General features: G+C 51.6%; 8 protein-coding genes across 8 annotated transcripts; 1 reads left to right on the top strand and 7 right to left on the bottom strand.

Annotated features, from left to right (window-relative positions):
• Positions 1-865: 865 nt before the first annotated feature.
• MIND_01000500 (adenylate kinase) lies at positions 866-3,024 on the bottom strand (the record flags this gene model as incomplete). Its single annotated transcript, XM_037366608.1, has 6 exons — positions 866-927; positions 979-1,138; positions 1,186-1,472; positions 1,522-2,279; positions 2,332-2,901; positions 2,960-3,024. The coding sequence occupies 6 exons, from the start codon at positions 3,022-3,024 to the stop codon at positions 866-868; spliced, it is 1,902 nt and encodes a 633-aa protein (XP_037216002.1).
• Positions 3,025-3,221: 197 nt separating this feature from the next.
• Positions 3,222-4,145, bottom strand: MIND_01000400 (adenylate kinase; the record flags this gene model as incomplete). The annotated part of the gene is made up of 4 exons (XM_037366607.1): positions 3,222-3,447; positions 3,498-3,683; positions 3,736-3,943; positions 3,995-4,145. The coding sequence occupies 4 exons, from the start codon at positions 4,143-4,145 to the stop codon at positions 3,222-3,224; spliced, it is 771 nt and encodes a 256-aa protein (XP_037216001.1).
• A 1,880-nt stretch (positions 4,146-6,025) lies between these two features.
• MIND_01000300 (F-box domain-containing protein) lies at positions 6,026-7,366 on the bottom strand (the record flags this gene model as incomplete). Its single annotated transcript, XM_037366606.1, has 1 exon — positions 6,026-7,366. The coding sequence occupies one exon, from the start codon at positions 7,364-7,366 to the stop codon at positions 6,026-6,028; it is 1,341 nt and encodes a 446-aa protein (XP_037216000.1).
• Positions 7,367-7,647: 281 nt separating this feature from the next.
• Positions 7,648-8,510, top strand: MIND_01000200 (uncharacterized protein; the record flags this gene model as incomplete). Its single annotated transcript, XM_037366605.1, has 3 exons — positions 7,648-7,923; positions 7,969-8,182; positions 8,233-8,510. The coding sequence occupies 3 exons, from the start codon at positions 7,648-7,650 to the stop codon at positions 8,508-8,510; spliced, it is 768 nt and encodes a 255-aa protein (XP_037215999.1).
• Positions 8,511-8,551: 41 nt separating this feature from the next.
• On the bottom strand, positions 8,552-9,880 carry MIND_01000100 (uncharacterized protein; the record flags this gene model as incomplete). Its single annotated transcript, XM_037366604.1, has 1 exon — positions 8,552-9,880. One exon carries the CDS (start codon positions 9,878-9,880, stop codon positions 8,552-8,554), a length of 1,329 nt encoding a protein of 442 aa, XP_037215998.1.
• A 2,108-nt stretch (positions 9,881-11,988) lies between these two features.
• MIND_01000000 (uncharacterized protein) lies at positions 11,989-14,523 on the bottom strand (the record flags this gene model as incomplete). Its single annotated transcript, XM_037366603.1, has 13 exons — positions 11,989-12,056; positions 12,109-12,151; positions 12,199-12,661; positions 12,713-12,756; positions 12,809-12,905; positions 12,955-13,137; positions 13,190-13,414; positions 13,463-13,625; positions 13,677-13,836; positions 13,890-13,968; positions 14,018-14,046; positions 14,092-14,176; positions 14,231-14,523. 13 exons carry the CDS (start codon positions 14,521-14,523, stop codon positions 11,989-11,991), a joined length of 1,932 nt encoding a protein of 643 aa, XP_037215997.1.
• A 961-nt stretch (positions 14,524-15,484) lies between these two features.
• MIND_00999900 (uncharacterized protein) lies at positions 15,485-16,916 on the bottom strand (the record flags this gene model as incomplete). Its single annotated transcript, XM_037366602.1, has 9 exons — positions 15,485-15,535; positions 15,588-15,638; positions 15,685-15,747; positions 15,797-15,832; positions 15,881-16,018; positions 16,067-16,101; positions 16,150-16,419; positions 16,477-16,714; positions 16,770-16,916. 9 exons carry the CDS (start codon positions 16,914-16,916, stop codon positions 15,485-15,487), a joined length of 1,029 nt encoding a protein of 342 aa, XP_037215996.1.
• Positions 16,917-17,843: 927 nt separating this feature from the next.
• MIND_00999800 (uncharacterized protein) lies at positions 17,844-18,868 on the bottom strand (the record flags this gene model as incomplete). The annotated part of the gene is made up of 5 exons (XM_037366601.1): positions 17,844-17,855; positions 17,908-17,963; positions 18,012-18,227; positions 18,273-18,519; positions 18,563-18,868. The coding sequence occupies 5 exons, from the start codon at positions 18,866-18,868 to the stop codon at positions 17,844-17,846; spliced, it is 837 nt and encodes a 278-aa protein (XP_037215995.1).
• Between the last annotated feature and the right edge of the window lie 146 nt (positions 18,869-19,014).

Below are 19,014 nucleotides of genomic sequence, written 5' to 3'. Positions count from 1 at the left end.
CATGACATTGGTGTGACGACCTGTGACGAGAATTGATCTCACGTGTGGTTTGCCTTCCTCAAACCGCACCTAAGCCCAGACAATGGCAGACAGGACAAACAACGTCTGCCAACCCTAGTTACAGCCACCCGACCTTGAACCTGTATCAACCACGTTTAATTCCAATGCTACGCGACTCGTGGCGACGACGAAATTACAGGAAATTACTCAACTAGGACTTCGACTTGAAAATCTTCTCGACTCTGTCAATGGCGTGAGTGCGTTCTGCAAACCTGGCGCTACATCTCTCCAAGCAGCACGCTTGTCGATTGTTGCACAAAACCTCTATATCTATGTGATAATGTGCCACGGCGAAGGTAAGTAATTGAACAATTTGAACATTGAGGCTCGCCTACCAGTGCGCATTGCGCAACATGTACAGCCACCCGACTTGGACCCTACATCTCGCTTAAGCGAGTGCCTTCTCTGAATCATCGACATTGGGAAGGGTGTAACTTTCTTGCTTTGCACCATGCGACCAGGACGGTAATTGGTGGCCACCATGCCACAACTGCGGTTAGTAGCCGGCGCCGTTCCAGCTCGAGAATATATTCACCCCGTCGATACCCTTTCTGGGACGCGAGGCACCCACGGGGTTGCTTCGATCTGCCCGCTGCCCGGTCTCGGGCCGATTATACTTCTCCCGGTAGGCGGGCCCGCCGCCAATCCGGCGACTTGAAGAAAATGAACGGCGACCTAAAGCATGGGTGGCTGTCGGCGGACAAAAGAAGCACAAAAGTTGAATTGCAGTGGTAAAAGTACATTGCGATTTGGTATCCACTAAAAGCGAAGGATATAGAGTAGGATCAATAACATTTGTTATACTTTATAGCGCTAGATTAGTCCGCGCATGAGCAGCCTCTTGCTCTACTTTCATCGCATGGTCGCCTGGGAGAAGCGTGATGAGAGAACGGACAGAGAAGCGAATGATCAATGTACCTGATAACGGGAAAAAGGCGCTCAGTGTCTTCATGGCGTTGAGAATGACCTCAAGCTCCTGTTCTATGACGGAGAGGGAGTACATGACCACCGATTCTATCTGGTGGCCCGCGATTTTCATCATTTGGATGTACGCGCGAGCAGTGGTTGACCAGCATGACTGAACATTGCTCAGTTAACTGTCCGAAAAGGAAGATGGAAACGCACGCTGAGAATTGGATCAAGATACTCGTAGTCCCCGTCATTGAGCTGTCTGATGTAAGACAGGACCAGGTTTCCTGCCTGGAACGTTTCAGGACCGGGGGAGTCCTTATATAGATGCAAAGTTGCCACATGCATCATCGTATGAACCGCAAACAAGTCGACATCGATTAATGGAGCAGTCGTTCGCCACGCTTCGTAGCCGACAAACGCGGGGAGGTTCATCGAGAATCGCTGCAACGCCAGTTCGGCCGAGTGGTGGTCAGCCCAATAGACGTCAGACTTCTTCGAGGCTGCGGCACATTTCAGCTCCCGACCACCAGAACACACACAGGAACGCACCTGAGGCCAGTCGATAGGTCCGTTCATAGAAGGCAGCAGCTTTGGCGCGTAGAGTGGGCATATGTAATGCATCCGACTCCAGCGATATCACCGGCTGATGCTCGAAAAGCTCGCTAACCGTGTTGGCGGCGGCTCCGAAAAGGGTAGTAGGGGGGACTGGGTCGAACGAAGATGATGGCCACGGAGTAGTTATCCGTACTTGCGGGCAGTCGCCATCTGGAAGGGCCACTGGGAGTCCACTCGCGACGCTCCAACACCGGTCCACCATAAATACCTGCCAGAACGCTGATATCCTATCGGCAACTTCGGCCCGGTCACGCGGCGGGGGAATCGGGATTGGCGTGATATCTTCTACGGCTGCTCCGTTCATGTCGTCGAGCGGTAAGAAACGTTTGATTTGGTGCATTCCCAGACCGACGGCGAGTCGGGCAGCGGAGAAGGAATGACAGTAGCCCTCCAACGAGCGGCAGTTGATGTAAAGGTAGACAGCCAATAGACACGACGCCTGAACAACATCGACCAAGCGATCTGAGTTATCGAGGGCGACTGTTATTTCGTGTAGTGTGCGTGAGAAGAACACGGGTTCGATTTCCGTGCAGTATGGCGATCGCGCGAAATGGCAGGCGAGCAAATACACGGCATTCATGAGAGACGGATGTGGTTCAAAGCCGAACTGATGTGCGGTGTTGGAAAGGGAGAAGCGCTCGACAGAGCCGTCGAACCAACATTGGTGGCGGTGGGCCAGAAATATATCCAATCTAGAGCCGGGTAAGTTTTATCTGACATTGGCGGGAAGCACTAACGACGCACAGAATCTTCTTGCTCTCATAGGGTAGTGGTTCCTGAGGGTTCCATCTCGGCATGTAGGGGAATTCAGAGGTTGAGGCAAGGCTGGAGAAAGGTGACATCTCGAGAAATGGGGGAATGGCTTGGTCGGAGTCATCGTCTAACAGTAGAGTGCTCGGGTCGAGCTCCATATTACCAGGCGTACCATAGCCCGAATTATTGCCATATAATGACGATCCGGACGAGCTGGACCAAGCATTATCGAAGAGGTTATCGAAGTTTCCCCCAAGTAAATCTGAGTCGAGGACCGGAAACATGGTCGGCGACAGAGACAAGGCTGCGGGGATTTCTGGCGACGAATTTTGGGTCAGGGGAAGACCCAGCAGCGAGTTGGAGTCTGAGCCCGAGTCAGGCGACATTGCGCCACCATTCTCTGCCTCCAGTTCTCGGAGTCGTTGTTCCAGCATAGAGAGTTTCTCTTTAAGCTTCTGGGTCCGCGATTTCTGTTTCTTATCGTCGTATTCGCACTCGCGAGTCATTTTGGTGCATTGCGTACAGATTGGCCGTGTCCCATCGCATTTTAGTTTGCGGCGACTGAAATGAGATCAAGGACAAGTTAGAGTGGGTCACAATCAGTGTTAACCACACGCACCGACAACTAAGGCACGCTGAGCCGCGCTGGAGAGGAACAGCACTCGTCGGTTTTCTCGACGGCATAATAAGAGACAGAAGAGGATAGGCGCGCTGTGACAGGTTCATTGCTATTTAACGGAGAAACCTTCTCAACGAAGATCTGGCGAAGATCTCGTTTGAGACACTGTTCTCACAAGTTTACATCATCGGCTACCATAATCAGGACGCTAGGAAACAGCTAGGAAACTTCGTTGTGAACTGTACAGCTACACAATTAAAATCTATGGTTTCCCGACGAAAATCTTGCGAAGATTGTCCCAAACAACAGTCGGGGACTGTGCCGCATCAATCCCGTGCCAAATACCCTTTGCCTTATAATAGTCGACGACGGGTCCAGTCTGGGAGTGGAACGTGCCCAACCGCTTTGTCAAGGTGTCTACATTATCGTCCGACCGCTGAACAAGAGGTTCGCCGGTGACATCGTCCGTCATAGGCTTCTTTGGCGGGCTATATTCCATCAGCCAGAGAAAACTACTGGAAGACCGCACGATACTCACTGGAATTCGCGGTGGTACGTTCTCCCACTGGCAGGGTGGATCAGACGACCAGTAATACGCGAAATGAGCAGCTTGTCGTCTATTTGCAACTGGACAACCGAGTTGAGCTTTTCTTTCCGCGCTTCGAGCATGCCGTCGAGCTTCTGGGCCTGAGGAACAGTGCGGGGGAAGCCGTCCAATACAAAGCTGGGAGACATTTAGCTGCGGTCGACGTTTTATATGACGCCAGCAAACTGACCCGTTCTTGCAGTCCTTGTTGTTTTCCAGTTGGTCCTTGATCATGCCGACCATAATCTCGTCGGAAACGAGGCCACCGGCGTCCATGATCTTCTTTGCCGCGAGTCCGAGGGGAGTCTTCTGGGCCACTTGCTCACGAAGCATGTCTCCTGTGGCCAGATGGCAAACACAGAATTCGTCGCGTATCCGGGGAGCCTGAGTACCCTTGCCTGCGCAGCTTTAGCGAAGGAAATATGAACTGGGTATTAAGAATAACGTACCAGCACCAGGGGGACCAACAAGGATAGTGCGGAGTTGCTCAGAGGGGGTGCGGGTGGACGGTGCCTTCGTGGCAGCCTCTATTTGCTTTATTTTGTCTGTCAGCTGAGAGACCAGCGACTTGAGATGTTCTAGCTCTTCAGCAACGCCCATGGTAGCGAGTACGGCCTAGCGCTGGCCCAGCGGAAGATTTTGCGTGGCGGCAGGAAACGGGATTTGTTGCACGTGCTTTATTCGGAGCAGCCGGAAAATGCCCGATCCGGTTCTCCCCGCATCCTCCGTCTCAAACTCCACCGACCACAATAGTTGTCGCTGTCCCCGCTGTCCTGCTCTTAACTCCACCCAACGTTTCTCACTTACCGCCACAACTGTAATGCATATATCGTAATCTTACCCTCTCAAGATGTCCCTGAACACGCCAGATAGCAAGTTGTTCTAACTTGAAGAATCGTCCACGACTGAAGCGGTCGTTCCGTCTCTTCCTTTTGACTTACTTACGGGTCGACCTTCTCAATACGGCAAATCGTTCGGGCTCACTCGCGATCATACTCTTATGGGGACGACAGAGTACATAACGCCGTCAATGAAGACCAACCACGTTCAAGTTGGCTTCTCTGCCGCCGCGGCATTTTCCATTAATATTTCCGTCCTTTGTGGGTCGATGCACGTCGCAAGGCACCATATTTCGCCGAGGGTTCACAGCCAAGCCTTGCTGTCGCCGGCGGTCGATACTAAACGCCGCGATGGCGCATGAGGCGCATTGCTTATCTCCCTCGTCTTGAACGACAGGTGGTCCAACTCTTCGCTTTCCCCTTCTCTCTTTACCCACAAGCCTCGTGCGGACGGAAGGACGGAATGAAACAATCACTTTTCACGTTTCAGTTGCCGAGTGCGGCGAGCACCCACTATTCAAAAGCAGACTTGCTTTACTGCAACAGGCTACATTGTCCCTCATCTTTGGCACCTTAGAAGCCACCCGCAAGGCTGGACTGTACGACACCGTGATCCCCGCCCGATATCTGTTGCCCTTGGGCATCAGAGAACAAACCAACAAAATGCAACTGGCTGTGGTCTTCGATATCAACATTCGGACTCATCGGACGACAATGCATACCAGCCGCCACTCGTTTCTTCTGACAACTGCATATCCCCATCACATGAAACATGGCTCACAGGTTGCCGAGTACCCGGAAGTTAGCGCTGTAGAGCTACACTGCCCTCCGTCTTCTATTGATGAAAGTCCGGTCAATCCACAGCGAAAATCTTCCGCATCCTCGAGGGACAATCTTTGTCGGCATCCGGACACAGCTATCTGACAAACCCCCAAACACACTGGAACGGAAGGATCCAAGGGGTTTATCGTGACGCGACGACTACTACTCCAAGAAAGCACTTGTTACGATGATCATTCTAAGGGAAGTTGTTGTGTCGATACGATAATGGTGCAAAATATACTAAATGCACACCACATTACATCATGGCATACAACACAAACGCAGGACGACTAAACTAAGTAGCCGATGCCTCGGTCGGACTAACTAATCGCTTGAACGAAATTGGCGAGGCAAGGGATCAATCCTACCATTCGTGGCGAGTCTACGAATGGACGAAATTCTACACATGAGCCTCTGTTGTGGAGGATTTTGAGGTGGCTTTGGACGGTTTCGTCAGGATAAGGGTCGCCTTGCCGCTGTCTCGTCCTGAATAGATGTATTCAAATTGTTGCAAGGCCGAGGATGTCCCATGCGCTTCTGTTCACTTGTTGGATATATGTGTGACTGGGAGTAAAGAGACACAATGTCGTTGATCCAATGGTTTATGGTGACTTGTTGGAATCGAAAACATGCATGTGCAGTCGAGGCGAAGGGAATCGGAGGTTCGGAAAAGCCGTCCCAAGTCAGAGAGCTGGTTGAACTGGCGGGCTTCCAATCCAATCTAGCCGGCGCCAAGGTATCAGAGAGAATCCAATACAATAATGCTCTCCCAGACGTTCGTCGGATGATTCACTGAAAGGAAAAAAGTCACGAAAAAGTTTAGAGTGTAGCCACAGTTACATAGGAAATCAATGGCTGCCAGTGTCCCTGAGAATAGTTGCTTCCTCCAAAACGAAAAGGCACACATGCGAGGATTTCACGACATCTCGTCAGAGCCCGGACCGTTTCGTCGAGAAGATACTTGGTTTCTAGAACGGTATCCCACGTGTATTCAAACCGACGGAGGCTTGTCGCCGGCCAATCATCTGCCGTTCGCGCAAACAGAAGAGAGATGATGTTCATGAGCGATGCCTCCTTCGGTGATGTTTGGGAGTGCAAGACAATTGCATGCAGTCGCGGCAGTGGGGTCCCGGTGTCTGAAGTCTGGATTAGCGGCACGATATTGGAGTCCTCATGAAACCAGAATATTTCGAGGTGCTCTAGTAGAGGGAAGAGAGAGTAGTGCAGCATGATCCTATCCCATTCGCTGACGGACGTGTTGGCGGAGATGAGGAGGTGGGTGAGTGAGCATGAAGACCTCGAGAGGAAACGTCGGAAGGCGGGCCACACGATATCGCCTGGGGCATTTTGCGTCTTTGATCCCAAAGCCAATTTTCTGAGGGTGGGGACAGTGAGTAACGACATTACTGGTGCGCATGTGTGCAATGGAAACGAGTCGAGGCGAAGAACTTGAAGTGATGGAGCAACCACATACTCATACGAGTTCCCTTCAATGATATCGTCGAATTCGCATTCGGTAAGGCGCGTGGCCTGGAGCAAAACGAACAAACACTCGTCAGTAGCGAACGGTCGACCGCGGAAGACCGTCAACTGGGCCCAAGGAAGACTAATTCCCTGGACATTAACTGTTTGGTCGGCGTCCAGCGTTATATCGACAGCCCTCAGCTGAGGAGCCGTCATGAAGGTCGTGACTCTGTGGTCCGGAACGTACTGTTCACCTTCATCACGTCCCATCTTGAGCCGTTCTAGCATCACCAGTGCCCCACGATGTTGAATAGGGAGGCGCCAAAGGATCGTGAATGGTATGTTGAGAGTCACATCCTGCCATCGATGGGCGTGTCGGCACAGTTCCTCGTAGAATGCCCATCGTTGCAGGTCAGGCTCGGAGACACTGGAATCTTCAACGTATATCGACAAAGGAAGGTTTTGCGATCGCGAGAGCCACAAGTTCGCATTGTTAGGCGATAAAATCTTCTTGTCGGATACCAACTCGATGGAGAAGGCCGCCCACAGCACTGGGGTAGCAAAGGCAAGATCGCGCCAGAGTCGGCAGACACGCGTCAGAAGCAGCGGCGAGTCATGGATGCTGGCGTTTGAATGTGTTTCTGGCATAGAATGCACGAAAATCTCGGACAGCAGCTCAACTGGCAGACTGGCCATGGTCGTTGTCGTCATGTTGGTTCACGGTCATGTGATACATTTCGTCAGCATTGGCCTGCATTGGGCTCATTTTATTTTTGAGTGTTTGTCGTCTAGCTATAGCAGTAATGTTTCGGTCGATAGGTGCTGAAGCTGCTTTGGCTGTGGACTGCCCCTTGGATAGGACGTGTCTCTGCTCATTGAGTTAATCCCATGAAACGGGGTCGAGCGGGAATTTGCCTGAACAAACATGTGATGTCACGCCGTGACAATCCTCGATCACAGGTATATTTTCATCCGTCATGTCCTCCTCCTCCGCAGCCTCTTCATCCTCGCGCGCGTCATCTGAGGACCTCCCAGAACACCTGCCACTCGCCAAAGGCAACAAGTCTAAAGCTGCACAGAAAGCCAAGCAGGCAGACGCGGGCAGAAACGAAGGCGTCGATGAAAACTGGGCATACAAGCCTCCGCCCGGCGCCGTTTTACTGGACACGTCTGCTGACCTCGGCGAATTTGACTGGGACGCGCTGAATGCGGACGAGGACAACGAGCTGTGGCTGATCCGGATTCCAGACGGGGTGCGTTTTTTGTTCTCTTCTTTGTTTTTCTGACGGGGATCTCAGGTGAAGCCGAAATACTTAGAGAGCGCGGAGCTTCACGTGCCGAAGGAGGCGGGCAAGACGGCGAAGATTGGGACAATACCGCGGAAGCGGATGGCGTACGATGTGTGGACATTGGGCGAGTCGGACGAGACTGAGCTGCCGGTGTGTGGGGAGGAAATCAAGGGTGTCTCGTGTCTGCTGCCGCGAAGGAGCAAGAAGGGGCGGCTGTATGCCGGTGAGTTTTGGCATCAAGCCATCTATCACGCCGAGTTAATTTTCTTCCAGCCCCCAAAGCCATAGCCCGTACCCTTGTGATCGCTGCGCAAGAGGCGACACCGACAGGGAGTATGCCCGTCTACCAGAACCCGCCACGGGAGATGCACCCAAAGGAGTTGCTAAAACACTCATTTGTACCGTATGGTGCGGGCTTTGGCAAGAGGAAGACTGGTGAACAGGAGGAAGTGGAGCAACCAAAAGTAGTGGAGAAGATCAGGTCGAAAAAGCGCAAGGGCGATGAGGGTACTGAAACTCCCAAGAAAAAGAAAAAAACCAAGGCTTCATGACCAGCCACTTCCATAATAATATTCATTCACTGAAGTGATACTTAGACAACAGCTCGATACGCCTCCATTGAACCGATGAAAATGCGCACTCCTTGGTCACGAAGCACAGCGACACGAGCCCAGACCGTTTCGTCGATTGCAACGAGATATTCAGTGTCTAAAGTGATGTCCCACTTGTACTCAAACCGACTCAGTCTTGTCGCTGGCCAGTCCTCCGCCGTTCGCGCAAACAAAAGAGAGATGATGTTCATGAGCGATGCGTCCTTTGGTGACGTCTGGGAGTGTAAGACAACCGTATGCAGTCGCGGCAGTGGGGCCCCGGCGTCCGAAGTTTGGATTAGTGGCGCGAGGTTGGAGTCGTCATGAAACCAGAATATTTCGAGGTGCTCTAGTAGAGGGAAGAGAGAGTGGCGCGACACGAGCTGGTCCCATTCGCTGAACGACGTGTTGGCGGAGATGTGGAGGTGGGTGAGGGCACATGAGGACCGCGAGAGGAAACGACGGAAGACGGGCCACGTGATGTGGTCCGGGGTGGTTTGTGTCTTTGACCCCAAGGCAAATTTCCTGAGGTTGGGGACCGTCACCCACGACATTAAACGCGTGCACTTGTGCAGCCCAGACGCGTCTAACCGAAGTACTTGGAGTGACGGGGCGACTACCCCGTCGCCTGGGACATACCCGCCAACAACATCATTGAATTCGCATTCCGCAAGACACGTGGCCTGCGCCAAAACGTATAGACACTCGTTCCAGTTGAACAGCCGGCCACGGAAGACAGACAACTGGGCCCACGGGAGCGCGAGTCCCTGGGCAGTCATTACCTCGTCTACATCCAGAACGATATCCGCAACGCGCAGTCGAGGAGCTGTCATGAAAGCGGTGATTTGGCGGTCGGAGACTGACTGACCCTCCTCATCGCGCCCCATTTTGAGGCGCTCCAGCATTTCCAAAGGCTGTTGAATAGGAAGACGCCAAAGAAGGGTAAAAGGGATGTTGAGGGTCACATCCTGCCATCGCTGCGCATGGCGACACAACTGCTCATAGAATGCCCAGAGGTGTGGGTCCGGGTCGGTGGACTCGTAGTCGATAGAATCGTCAACGTAGATCGACAGCGGGAGATTTTGCGATCGCGACAGCCACCGTTCTACGATTTCGAGCGGTAAAATGTTCTTGCTGGACGCAAACGTGGTCGAGAAGGTCGCCCACAGCACTGGAGTGGCAAGTGCAACATCGTGCCAGAGCCGACTGACACGTGTCAAGAGCAGCGGAGAGTTGTGTATTCTGGGACTCGAGTGTAGTTCTGGCAAGGAATGCGCGAATATCTCAGCCAGCAGCTCGGCTGGCAGACTGGAGATGGTGGTTGAGGTCATGTTGTCATGTGATACAAAGGTCGCATTTTCAAAATATATCATAATATTTCTTTGAAGAAACAGAGCATCAACTAACAAACAGCCTCCCTACTACCAGTTCGGCGTCTGCCCAGCGGGCGTAAGGAAGGGCGCCGATATCGTCATCCGACGCTGACTCCCCTCGCCCTCCGACGGTGTAGCAGCACGTGACGGAATGCGGAATGCATCCTCCTCTTCTTCCTGCTCCTCCTCCTGCTCCTCTTCCTCTGGCTCGTCATGGTAGTACTTGGAGATGTCTTCCCGCGGCTCCTGCTGATACTCCCCCGCTCAGACTCCGTCATCTCCTGTTCATCCTCCTCCTCTTCTTCTTCCTCGGGATATTCCTCCTCTGAATCTTCCTCTTCCTCTTCCTCCTCCTCTTCCTCCTCCAACTCTCCCAACGGCTCTTCGTGCTGACCAAGCACAATGTCATCCTCATCACTCGGCGGCCGCGGCATACGGATCTCCTCGTCATACGCCGACTCACCATCCGCCTCCTCCTCCTCGTAGTCCGAAGAGTCCGAGTCCGAGTGCCGAACAACCCCCTTCTCCATGTCGTCCAGCTCGTTGTTGAGGTTGCGGCTGACGTCAGACGACGAGTCAAGATTCGCCTTGCTCGCGTTGCGGAACAGCGCCATCCGTTTGCGCGTAAGGCGGAACGCGTCAGAGTCTTCCATCACCGTGGCACTTGGAATAGTCTGTAGAGCTTTTAGATGATTATACAAGCTGCGATGGCACTTACGCGCGTGAACGGACGCGTGAACGGCGTCTGCGACATGATGGGCTCCGGAGCGGGTTCGGGCCGCATGCAGAGGATATGCAGCATAGTGCACGCGTAGACTGGCGCCAGAAGCATGCCGCAGGGGATCCATACTGCTATCGTTAAGTTTCCTAGTCATAATATTAAAACAAACTGACCTCGCCACTCCGAGACAGGGCCGAACGCTGTCGCGAAACCAACAACGACCAGGACAAGCATGAGCGCCCCGGTTTCGATTAGGCCCCGCACAAATCGTTTGGGCCAGCTACAATTCATGTTAACTCGAGCCACACCAAAACAAGGAAACCTACATTGATTGCGGAGACAAGTAGTCGCTCCCTTCTCGTTTGCGATGGATGAACATCAGAAGCGTCGTCAAGAAGGTCTCCAGCGTCGTCCCCACCAGCGCCCCGCCGAAGAAGATGACCGTCAAGTCGTTCGTCTCGAAGTCGGGAAGAATGATAAGCAGGATGCCCGTGGCGATGATGCCCGCGACCGACGCAAGGTAGATGACGAATATGAAGCAGAACACCGAGTAGTGTCTCGTTCTAGGGCATGGGTAAGCTCAGATGAGAGCAAGCAGCGCCATACTCACAAACACAAGTATCGGACAATCATGAACAGCTGCGAGATCGCAACGACCACGCCGGTGGCAAACACCACCACGAAAACGGGCCATTTCCTTTGGGCAAGCTTGTCCTCGTTCCCCTGACCATCTCAGTCTGAGAAGCAAATGGGAAGATGCACGCACCCAATAGGAGACGGTATACAGATATGTCGCCGCACAAGAAGCGGCGGTCCCCGCCAGGTTCGCAAGCAAGTCGATGATGAGGCCGAACTTGAGCAACCAGTGGTCGGACTTCCCGTTCTTCGACGAGAAGTATTTTCCGAGCAGGAAAACCTGCGCGGTGAGAAAGAGGACAGCGAGCCAACTCCCAACAATGAGGGGTCTGTGGAGGAGTCGTTAACCGGAGACTAAACGGGCTATAGACATTAAGTCCTACGTGAGATGGTTTGAGGTGAGGAACGGTGTGTCCATGGTCACGGTCGAATTGGAGCTCATGATGAATGTGCGAAGACAAACGACGAATCAAGCGGTGACGTTAGCCCCCGCTTTATAGCGGCTGGCGGTCTGAAACAGCCCTCTCTTTTCCGCCTGACTTCCGCGAGTCTTGATTCTGAGTTGCATCCGCGGGGTCTTACAACATAGCATTCACCGAAGAGTGTCAGTACAGTGTACAACGAGAAAAAACATACGTTCAACTCCCTCCCCCGCCACAACCGCCTCCTCCACAACCTCCACCTCCGCAACCACCACCTGAAAGAAGCATTAGTCGAACGATATGAGGTTGAGCGGATATGGAAACATACCACAGCCAGCCCCTCCACAACCTCCAGCTATGAAACGTGGCTTCAGCTTGCCAGATCACTCAAAAACGAGGAAATTCACCTGAACCGCAAGCGGCATTACCAGAACTACAAGCTCCCACTCCCTATCGGACCATCAGGGCGAAAGAAAGACTGACAAAAAAAAGGGTACCGCAGCACAAGCTCCCACCCCAATACCTCCATTCACGACACTCCCTCCAAAAGCAGCGCAACCAGCGACACCAGCCCCATAGTAAAGGGGCACTGGGACGAGGAAGGCCGGGTCATGGACGACGTCACGCTTCTTTGTCCCATTCGCCTCATCTCGCTGGGCTCGCTTGGCGATCTTCTCCCGACGCCGCCGTTGTGCCGCTTCGCTTTGCGCCTTGTGATGAAACGCAAATACCGCATTGTGGTCAGAAGGGTGGGTGGCAGCTAGAATATCGTCCCGATTGGGAGGAACAAGATATGATGGATTGGAACCATGTCCAACGAGGCGGGAGAGACGCTGACCAAGCGTCTCTCCGGGAAGTGGACATCCACAATGATGGTAAGAAACGCCGAAACGATTCTTCCAAGCACGGCAGGTAACATCGAAAGATGTTGCTAGGAGTGACTCCTCGACATTGCCGCTGCTACAAGCCAACAAGTGAGCACCTCAAGAATACGATGCGGGATTTCCTTACTGGTCAATAAAGCGACCGACATATTTAGTAGTGTCCTCGGCATACTACATGGTAAACGTCAGTATCTTCACGAGAAAATAGAACAACAAGTCATACAATCCGGGGTTGCAATTGATGAGTATGCCAGGCGAGATCGATGTCGAGAGTTGGGACGAAGAAGGAGGCAGGCGAGGAGGACATGAGGTCAATGAACCTAAGAACCAGATTAGATGACAGGGAAAAAAGGCGGTCATAAAACATACGCATGATATCGAGCAATAGTATGCTGCAACGCGATTTCATCCTCCGCGCTGTCAAAAAAGCCCGGTTGGGTCCACTGGAGATCATACATCTTGCCCACAAAGGAGCCTTGTCGAAGAACGGAGCCAACAAGCTCAACGGAGAAGATCTTATCATCTGAGTAAGCGCTTGAGATTCTGCCAATCCTAAGATTCGTCAGTTTCTAGGGCTTCAATCAAGTAGTAAGAAATTACTTACAGTCGACCACCTTGACCTTTCATCTGCATCGCACACAGAGACTTCAGCCGACTAAGCTGCCAATTGGCCTTTTCCATCAGGAAAAGAGCATATTGCTCGTCCGACATAGGTTCCTTGGTTCCCGTCTTTGTCGGACGCCTCATGCTGTATGCTTGCAACATGGTGGCTTTGACAATGTGTCCTCGACTGAGATCCTTGACATTAGTCGCAGTATGGACAGTCCCGCTGTTAAGCTTTCAATATTCAGTCAGTAGATTGGACAAAACGACTCACGCCATCATACTAGGTGCTTTACCAGTGTCTGGTTTTGCCAAATCGTTGGCAAACTTGCGGAGAGCGAGAGTATCACGTGTTATTTCGCAGGTGCAATTATCTCGAGAACACGCGATACTGAAGCCCTCCTGCAGATACCCGGTTCCCTCTTCCGTCATATACGCTGAAATCAAGGTCAAATAAAGGCTTGGAGACAGACGCTCAACAAACATACGAGCATAAACAACGGCGCGGCATCTTGGGCAAGCAACTTCCTTGGTAACCATTTGGCTAGACGCCTCCAATGGGTCGTAAGGGGTAAGTGTGGCCTTGAGCCAGTGGTCCAGGCGCTGTTGCAGCGGCTCAGTAGAAAGGATTTCGCTCAGTTGACCATCCTAAAAATTGGAATTAATTTTTTTTGGCTCGCAGTTGTGCAATTCAAACTTACCAAAGAAGCGCCAAAAGCAATGCTCGCATTAGCTAGCCCCTTGAGTGCATCATGTCGGAGGACATCCTCATCAAACCAACTGTTGACTAGTTCAAGATATGAAAGAAAGTTAAAATAGCGCCACAAGCCTGGGATTGAGTAGATACGAGTGCCAGACCTACACAGATAAGCAACGGTCAGTAGAAGGAAGCTAGAAGGGTACCATGATAACGTCGACCGGGGGCAGGAGCGTCGCGAGGCCTTTCTCATACTCAGCAGGTTCCAAGGTTTTGCACCATTTCTCGAATCTAGGAAACACCGTAAGCGACAAGAGGGCGGCAAACCCAACGGTGAACGCGAACCTCTCCACAGCCAACCCAACGAAATACGCCCATCGCCTATCTTTATCTGTAGGAAGACGCTGCACCGTTGCCTCTTGGGCGGAAAGACCTTCAACCTTGAGTTTGAGCTCCGCAAATTCGTGCATAAGGGCCAGATGGCCCTTCAGTTGAGAAACATTGACGAATGGCCGCTTTGTTTGCTTGCCGCCGACATTGAATGTGTCTGGAGCAGAATACGCAGGCGGTGCTTCGGAAACGCCTGAAGGAGCATCAGCGCTAGTGCGCTCAGCAGTGTAGACTGGAGGAGCTTGCATGGTCCACGACGTGGAAGAAGAGCGGAAGCCCCCTGGCGCGTTTAAATGTGGTCCCTGGAGGTAGAGCTGTCACGTGTGACCATCCATCAAATACAGCTTTCCACCTGTTGACCGTGGTCCTCAAACTACACATTGCTGCGGCCTTCCCGCTTGTCAGATTTAGCACGCTTTCCCTGATCAATGCCCTGCTCTACGACACACCTGCAAGTATACCCAACTCACACCGACTGTCCAGTAGCACGTCTTGACTAGTCGGCAGCGCCACTACTCATATGTCACATTCGGAAACAGCACTCCTTCAATGTAAACTGAAGGTCAAGCAAGCAACTACCTGTGAGCCGGTGTGACGCCCATATCCAGACGACTCACGAGACTCTGCAGCCTGAGTGGGATTTCCGCTCATGATACGGGTTCTGAGGGAGACCTGTGCGCATTTGAATCCATTCACACTTCCCCATCCAATACGACTCGGCACAAAACCTGCGGCTTCCAAGTGCCGTGTTCTAAAAATGGTACATATCATCAAAACAGCAACCTCCGGGTATCTGCGTGGCGAGTGCTTGAATACTGAGAATCGAATTGCCAATGGGCAGTCCGGCCCATGCTAGCTTTTTGGCCTTCCAAGTTTCCGCAACGAAAAAGCAAATCTAGGTTACGGCTCCTAGTCAATACGCTTTCCGACAGTCATCACGTCCTTCGTCACCGCTCATTCTTGTCATTTGGCAGTGGCTGATTTTTAGCACCAGAACGACTCGAGGTCAATTAGACTCAGAAATACTAGTACCTTCGAGTGGCCTTGCGGTATTAATATTGATGCTGCTTTTTTCTAGGTTCTATTTTAGCCGAAAGTTGAACATGTGGTTCAACTTGGCATTTCATGTTCACAATTTCATTCCAAGATTACGCAAACAAGAAGCAAAGCAACCGGGAACAAACCACAACAACCTTCGCTATTGCTGCATCAATCCTCAAACTCCTGCGCGAGGATGGATTTGAGCCTTTCATAGCGTTCCTACCGTGAACGGTTGTCATCCGAAGAGTATCTAGCCTTCGCGAAAACTTACTTCTCTTTTGTGCAGTGCCCTTCTTTCGCGCTCAAGCTTCACTTTATTAGCCTGAAGACGGATCAGCACATCGGCATAATTTTCTGAGCACTGGCACCTTGATCGTCCGTCGGAATCGCTCTCGTAGAGCGTGTTCCTCGTCCCTTTTAATCCTTTTGGTCTGTCATTGATGAGCATTAGACACGAATCAAACTCGAGAGCCCATCTACTGTTTCAATTTCTTCCAGTTGGCCTTTGAGCAGTGTCTATCGAGCATTGGATCAAAGCGAGGGTCGAGTTGCCACGATACTCACATGCTCTTTGATTAGCTCACCCCCAGAGTCCGAGTCAGACTCCTCGTCCTTGGATTGACTCCGCTTGCGCTTTAACTTTGAACTTGAACTGCCGCTGGTGTTGGGAGGTGTTTCTACGCAGACGGAGTTTGCCCAAGCCTGCTAGCTCTGTGAGTATCACACTCGAATGTATAACGGTTTCGTCACCTCGATTGGTGCACTGGGACGGGAACTTGAAGTCACTAAAATCAAAGCTCAAAATCGGTTGGCACCTATCACTGAGAGCCCACCCCGAGATAAATTTTCGTCGCCTCGGGACTCGACTATATTGCCGTCTAATTCAATAGAGTCCAGTTCCGTGAGCTCCGACTCGCTATTGACGTCGATTTCCTCTCTGCTTGAAGTGTCGGGCTCTAAATTAAAGCGGAAGATGAGCGCCGTGTCACCATTCAGTCTCAATCTTGGGAGTCCTGCACGACAATGCTGTTGGACTTCAAGATTGGTGATCTCTTCTTGCGTTGGCGGTTGCACGAGGCTCCAGAGCCTCAATTCGACTTTATCTATCGCCATCGTGAGTGTCAGTGTCCGGATGACAGACAGGATTTGGCGCGACATACCTGAGCTTCCCCGCTTTCGCAGCCAGATATCTATGTCCTTACGCGGGGGCCAGCGCACTCTACCTTTGGTGGAACACTTGATTTGGGTTGAAGGCACGTTTTCGCTCATGAAGCACGCGGCTGTTACTGGCCACGGCTGTTGGGGGTGCTTTCTTACGGGCCGGACCACCTCGCAGAATGTGTTTACGGATGTCAATTTGGCGCCGAACTCCTTATTCTTCCAGTAGACGTGGTACGACTTAATGGCCATGTCGTATGAGGCTGAGCAACGCGACATAGTAATACGGGCTTACCTGTGTCGCAGGAAGCCTCACCGTGCCCGAAACCTGACGTCGGGAGTCGATCGATGGCGACCAGATCTGCAATGGATTTCCGTGATCGTCCTCCAGCCATACTTTGAAACCATCGTATGAAAGGGCGGTGGTTATCACTGTGCTCATCTTCAGCAAGTGAGTCGTCGTGGTCAAGAACAGAGATATTTGGGTGACATGGGAACATCGTCTTCAAACGATCGCGATGATTAAACCGTGAGAACTTGCTGACTTGCTGTTGTTGAACGAGACATGCATGAATCGAAGCCCATTGGATCTGAGACAGATTTGGCCCGGGGCACCTTTACAAGCTATAAGCATCCACAAGTCAGTGATATTTAGTTGAATGGAAAAGATTCAAAAGAACAAAGATCCAGCGCAGATAATCTTGATTCAAGTAGCGTAAAACAGCCAGATCTAGAATTCCAAGTTTGGAGTCGACATTATAGCGTCTTCATTATACACACACACATGCATTCATTGCTTTAGGTGTTGAACCATCATCATCGAGCTTGAGTTGCTCCCTCCGAGTCATTTCCTCTTTCCTCTAAAGAATGGATCTTAATTTCTTGTTCCGTTCCTGTGTTAAGTTTTCAAGTTAGCAAATGATCCTCACGCAGCAAAGAGACTCGGAACCTCTAGTTTTATGACCAACTGTACGTCTTTCTTGAGCTTTTCTTTTTTGCTCTGAAGGAATGTTAGCATGTTGGTGAAGCGCACAGTGCCTGCTCATTCACATCGATCTTCTCCTGGATGCGCTTCCTAAGAGCATGCCCCTCGGCACGCTGTGAAATTTTTCTCTGTTATCTCGACATTGAGTTTCTGTCCAGCACAGTCGAATCTCAACTGGACGCACTTCTCTCATCCTATTCAGTTCTTTGTCGAGTCGAGTCTACACAAATGTAGGTTTCGAGTTGTGTGCTGTTGGTGACTTACATGCTCATTGATAAGTTCAGTGCCCGAGTCTGATTCAGAATCTTCCTGGTTTCTGGTGGAAGCGCGGGTGTTGTGCCGCTTGTGCTTTGCTCTCAAATTCCGAGCATATGCGGAGACAGTCTAAGTAGCAAGCTATTATGTTATGAGTTGGCGAGGGGGAAATGGCGAGGAGAGTCACCGGTACACTCTTTTCAGAATCAGAATCTGAGACAATATTCGTCCGCGTTTCCAAGTCCTGACCTACGAATTTCCCATATGAGCGCTAGACAGCTCCTTGCCGAAACCTACTTGCTTCATTTGAACTCGATGGTTCGGCAGACCTTCCAGAACTATTTTCGGCATAACCTTCCAAGTTGAAGTGGAAAACGACATCTGGCGGGGAACGCTGGCAAGGGTGGGCACTATTGCTCTGGCCATCATGATGCGATGTCTCTACAGCCTGCATTTCGTCATATGTCGGTGGTTGTTCAAGGCGCCATATTCGCAGCTGGATTTGATCACGTTCTACTACGAATGAGGTATATCGGACTGGAGTCTTCGCTGACGTACCGTCATTGTTGTCTCTGCGCAGTTTGATTCCCATTCTCGGTCTTACTGGCCACCGCACTCGATCTTGCGAGGAGCTCATTTGCGACGACGACATGCCATGAGAGCGCGCAAAGCTTGCGGCCAGCGTCATCCACTCCGAGCGTTCCAGGCCACGGCTTGCAGCGGCGGTTATTGACCGAGAAACCTCGCCGAGCGAATACAAACAATTTTCAGAATCATTGGTATAGCTCCAATAGATGTTGAAAGACTGGAGAATGAGATCAGCCCTAAATATGAGTAAGGGGACATACCTGAGAGTCGGAGAGTCGGATGGTACCGAACATGGTGTTGGTGAGACGGTCAATTGAAGGAGACCATATCTGCAACCGGCTCCCGTCGCGCTGGTCGACCAACCACGCATCACAGTCTCTGTATGAAAGGGCGGTACTTCCTAGCGTGGCCATTTCGTGGCCTAGCGTGTGGTCGTCAGAAGCAAGAGCGGCGAAAACCTGAATCCAACCGCAGTTGAGCTTATTTGCCCAATTGTATTGAAACGGTGACCGAAGTTGGTGAATTTTGCTCGACTTGAAGTCATCTCCAAGCTTTTGTGGTAGCATGGCGTTCTGGAAGGTCTACTCATTATGAGGGCGTTCAAGTTGAACAGTGTTTCTGAACATTTGTTCATGCCAACTTCATGGTAATCATATGACACAGATACGGGCAAGAACCGGTCGCCAGAAGGCCGGCGTATATATACGAACAG

This window comes from Mycena indigotica (genome assembly GCF_014461135.1).
Source record: "Mycena indigotica strain 171206Taipei chromosome Unknown Mind.scaff0009, whole genome shotgun sequence".
NCBI lineage: Eukaryota > Fungi > Basidiomycota > Agaricomycetes > Agaricales > Mycenaceae > Mycena > Mycena indigotica.
Note: the sequence above shows the minus strand (reverse complement) of the source record. Positions and strands in the feature narration are given on the sequence as shown.